General features: G+C 52.7%; 1 protein-coding gene across 1 annotated transcript in view; it reads left to right on the forward strand.

Moving 5' to 3' along the window:
- Positions 1 to 441: 441 nt before the first annotated feature.
- The window catches only part of Best4 (bestrophin 4), a 4,920-nt gene continuing 1,151 nt past the window's right edge, over positions 442 to 4,210 (forward strand). The window contains exons 1-9 of the mRNA XM_031376858.1: positions 442 to 633; positions 718 to 812; positions 1,250 to 1,483; positions 1,686 to 1,840; positions 2,344 to 2,421; positions 3,019 to 3,216; positions 3,343 to 3,423; positions 3,518 to 3,672; positions 3,785 to 4,057. Coding sequence (XP_031232718.1) covers positions 464 to 633; positions 718 to 812; positions 1,250 to 1,483; positions 1,686 to 1,840; positions 2,344 to 2,421; positions 3,019 to 3,216; positions 3,343 to 3,423; positions 3,518 to 3,672; positions 3,785 to 4,057 — 1,439 coding nt within the window. The 5' untranslated portion in view covers positions 442 to 463. The remainder of the gene's footprint in view (positions 634 to 717; positions 813 to 1,249; positions 1,484 to 1,685; positions 1,841 to 2,343; positions 2,422 to 3,018; positions 3,217 to 3,342; positions 3,424 to 3,517; positions 3,673 to 3,784; positions 4,058 to 4,210) is intronic.

Genomic DNA, 4,210 nt, shown 5'->3' on the forward strand with positions numbered 1-4,210 from the left:
GGCTGTGGCTCAGAACAGGTAGGCAGGTGTGAAGCCCTGGGAGACCAGGTGTTAAAGGGATGCTCCAGGGGAAAGTGGTGCCTCTGGGCTTCAGCTGCTTGGTTGTGTTTGTTTTGAGACAAGGTCATGCTCTGGAACATGGGCTGGCCTTGAACTTCCAATCTCCTGCCATGAGTGCTAGGCTTGTAGACATGCACCATGGTCGCTATTAAGTTAGGGCTCTGACCCTCAACACTTCAGAATCTACTTTATCTCAGCTCCAAAGGGGGAAGGGTTGTGGAAAACCTTGGTAAGGGGCAGAGCTCAACCCCACTTTACCCAACTCCATTGTGGTTTGACCCAGGTTCTGCAGAGGACAGACATGGGGTGAAGATGAGTGCTCAGAGATGAAGGGACGTTGCTTGGGGTGCTAGGTTTAATGGTAGGAAGACAAGCAGAGAGGGGGACAGTTCTGTAACTTTCTATGCCAGGCTCCAGCACCATGACGGTGTCTTACACTCTCAAAGTGGCAGAGGCGCGCTTCGGAGCCTTCTCTGGCCTGCTCTTCCGCTGGAGGGGCAGCATCTACAAGCTCCTGTACAAGGAGTTCCTGCTCTTCAGCACCTTGTATGCTGCCCTCAGCATCACCTACCGGTGAGGGCAGCTCTGAGACCTGGCCTCCGGGGACCTGTGCTGCCTGCCTCCTTCCAACCCAGGTTTCTGCCTGACATTCCCTAGGCTGTTGCTGACCCAGGAGCAGAAGCATATTTATGCCCAGGTGGCCCGATACTGCAACCGCTCAGCAGATCTCATCCCCTTGTCCTTTGTACTGGGTGAGGGACCCCTTCTACTTTTCCCTGGTATCCTGACCATGTTTCTGACTTTCGGGTTGATGGGACAACTCTGAGCAGCGTGGCCTGCAGTTAACCAGTAGACATAAGGGATAGAGCCTGGGTCCACAGTTTCCTCTGGGTTATTACTTGCCTGTCATTTGCTGGACCGTCAATCTTGGCACAGAGACACTCAGTGGCTTTATAAACCCTCTCTGGATATCAAACGGAATCTAGAGAGAAGGGATCCCTATCCTCAAGGAAAAAGGTCTCAGAGTCAATAATTAGCTGGCCTCAAATCCCACCGTCTTCTTCCCTGGAAGTTTGTATTCTCTGACTCTTCTCAGGAAGTCGCACTTCTAGCGGGACTAGAAGGGCCCTAGAATCCGATGTAGTATCTCAACTCCTTCCGGTCTCTGTTACCTATGGTGGCTGACTAGGTTTCTACGTGACTTTGGTGGTGAACCGTTGGTGGTCTCAATACACAAGCATTCCACTGCCGGACCAGTTAATGTGTGTCATCTCAGCCAGTGTGCATGGTGTGGACCAGAGTGGCCGTTTGCTACGCCGAACTCTTATCCGCTATGCCAACCTGGCATCGGTTTTGGTGCTACGGTCCGTGAGCACCCGCGTACTCAAGCGCTTCCCCACCATGGAGCACGTGGTGGATGCAGGTTCTGGCAGGTCGCAGCCCTAGGGAGGGTGGCTGGATGCAGTCATTTGGCTTTCCTCCCGCGATGGAAAGGTCTGACCTTTAGGGGGCGCTCCAGGATTCCAGGGAGGCCAATGGGTTTAAGGGAGAACAGCCAGCTACGGGATCACTGGAGCCCCCTGGCGGCAGAGGACTCTGCACCTTACCTCCTTCACCCTGGCCAGGTTTCATGTCTCAGGAAGAGAGGAAAAAGTTTGAGAGCTTGAAATCTGACTTTAACAAGTACTGGGTCCCTTGCGTCTGGTTCACTAACCTAGCCGCCCAGGCCCGCAGGGATGGACGAATCCGTGACGACATCGCTCTCTGTCTCATACTGGAAGTAAGTCAATTTAGGATTTGGATCCTTGGCTCTCCTTTCTCTGGCTTCAGAATAATATTTTTGGTACATAAAACTTACTAGGTACCAACTATACACCACACACTTTTTTGAGGGTTAGGGGATACAGGATTACTTGCCATAGCTCAAGCTTGCCTGGAACTCACTATTAAGCCCAGGCTGGCCCTAAACCCATGGCAATTCTGCCACTGTCTATACATTTTGGAAGCATGTGCTTACATTGGCTCAGTCCTCAAAACAAGCCTCGGGACAAGTACTATATTATCACCCCTTTCACAGATAAGGAAACTGGAGTCAGCTCCAGGTCCGGAATATGCTTTTTCTGCTAATTTCCTAAATTGTTATCAGCAGCACTGCAGCCTGGTACCTACCACCTGACAGCAGGGTACCTCAGGCCTGGCTCAGGTCTGGGGTGTGGAGTCTCCTGCTCTCTTCCTCATCTTCCTTCTGTCTCCTCTGCTCTCCCTTTCATCTGCTTTCTCTAGGAGCTGAACAAGTATCGGGCCAAGTGCAGCATGCTATTCCACTATGACTGGATCAGCATCCCCCTTGTCTACACCCAGGTAACTGCCCAGCTCAGGCGTCTGTTCTGAGGTGTGGGAGACAACAAGGGGCAGAGGAGGCTCTTCACCTGGGCCAACTCAGTCTTAGGAAGCACTGAACAGCTGAGGATCATCCTCAAAAACTTTCCTCCCAACCCATCAAGATGACCCACCAAGCATGGTGAAACACATCTTTAAAACCCCAACACTTGGCCGGACAGTGGTGGTTCACACCTTTAATCCCAGCACTTGGGAGGCAGAGGCAGGCGGATTTCTGAGTTCGAGGCCAGCCTGGTCTCCAGAGTGAGTTCCAGGACAGCCAGGGCTACACAGAGAAACCATGTCATGAAAAAAACCATAAAAACAAAACAAAACAAAACAAACAAACAAAAAGAAAAACCAATACTTGGGAGAGAGAGGCAGAAAGAACTCCAGCCTGGTCTACATAAGCAAGCTCTAAGACAGCCAGAACAAATGAACACACAAAACAAAACAGAAGAGAAGGATGAGCCTGCCCCTCTTGCTACTGCTACCCAGCCTTGTGCTTAACTGCTTGTCAGAGACAAGGACAAAACTTCTTGCTGTCCCAGTGTCCAACCCTGGCTTTCCCCTCTTCAGGTGGTGACCATAGCTGTCTATTCCTTCCTCACCCTTTCCCTGATTGGCCGCCAGTTTGTGGAGCCAGAAACAGGGGCTGCCAAACTTCGGGAGCCTCTGGAGCCAGGCACGGAGGCCTCTCCAGCCCCGTGGGACCTGGACGTGTTCGTGCCTCTCACCACATTCCTACAGTTTTTCTTTTATGCTGGTTGGCTCAAGGTGAGTATGGCAGTCTACTTTGTGGAGGTGGGCACATATAGTCACTATCAGGCTGCAATGCTGGGCAATTGGGGTAGGGGGGAGGTGGGCTTTGAGACTAGAAGACACCATTTTTGCAATTCATAGGTGGCTGAACAGCTCATTAACCCCTTTGGCGAGGATGACGACGACTTTGAGACCAATCAGCTCATAGACCGAAACTTTCAGGTTAGGTGTGGGGTAGGGGACTGGGGGCAGACAGAGATAGCCAGATGTGCAGAGTCATGCTTGTGGCCTACTGCTTGCTCTTCTGCTGGCCCAGGTGTCCCTGCTCTCTGTGGATGATATGTACCAGAACCTGCCTCCCACTGAGCTGGATCTGTACTGGGATGAGGCCCAACCTCAGCCACCCTATACGGTAGCCACAGCTGCTGAGTCCCTGCGCCCTTTCTTCATGGGTTCCACTTTCAACCTGCGGTGAGTTGGGATTCCACATGGAAACTGATACCTAGTCCCTGACTACCCTATGGGGTTACAGACAAGTCCTCCAGGAGTTATTACTTGTCTTTGTTTGCCCTGGTGCCCGCAGCGTCAATGATGACCCTGAGCAGTGCCTGCAGGTGGAGGTGTCCCGGAGGTCCGACCTGCTAGCACCTGCCAGGCGGACCACGCAGACCCCGATGCTGGGCCGCCTCCTGGGTGCAGGAGCGCCCTCACCTGCTGTAAGCCTGCAAAACTTTAACGGAGCCCATGGCACTCCCGCGACCCCGCACCTGCTGCACTTCCAAACCAGCGGTGAGGATGAGGAGGCTGAGGGCAGCATTGATGAGGATGAAGGATCTGAGGATGAAGCCTTGGAACCGTAAGAATCCTCTCTGCTGCTCGCCTTTAATCCCAGCATTTGGGAGGCAGAGGCAGGTGGATTTCTGATTTCGGGGCCAGACTGGTCTACAGAGTGAGTTCCAGGACAGCCAGAGCTACAGAGCTACACAGAGAAACCCCCATCTCGAAAAAC

The sequence above is a fragment of the Mastomys coucha genome, unplaced genomic scaffold, assembly GCF_008632895.1.
Source record: "Mastomys coucha isolate ucsf_1 unplaced genomic scaffold, UCSF_Mcou_1 pScaffold18, whole genome shotgun sequence".
Lineage (NCBI taxonomy): Eukaryota > Metazoa > Chordata > Mammalia > Rodentia > Muridae > Mastomys > Mastomys coucha.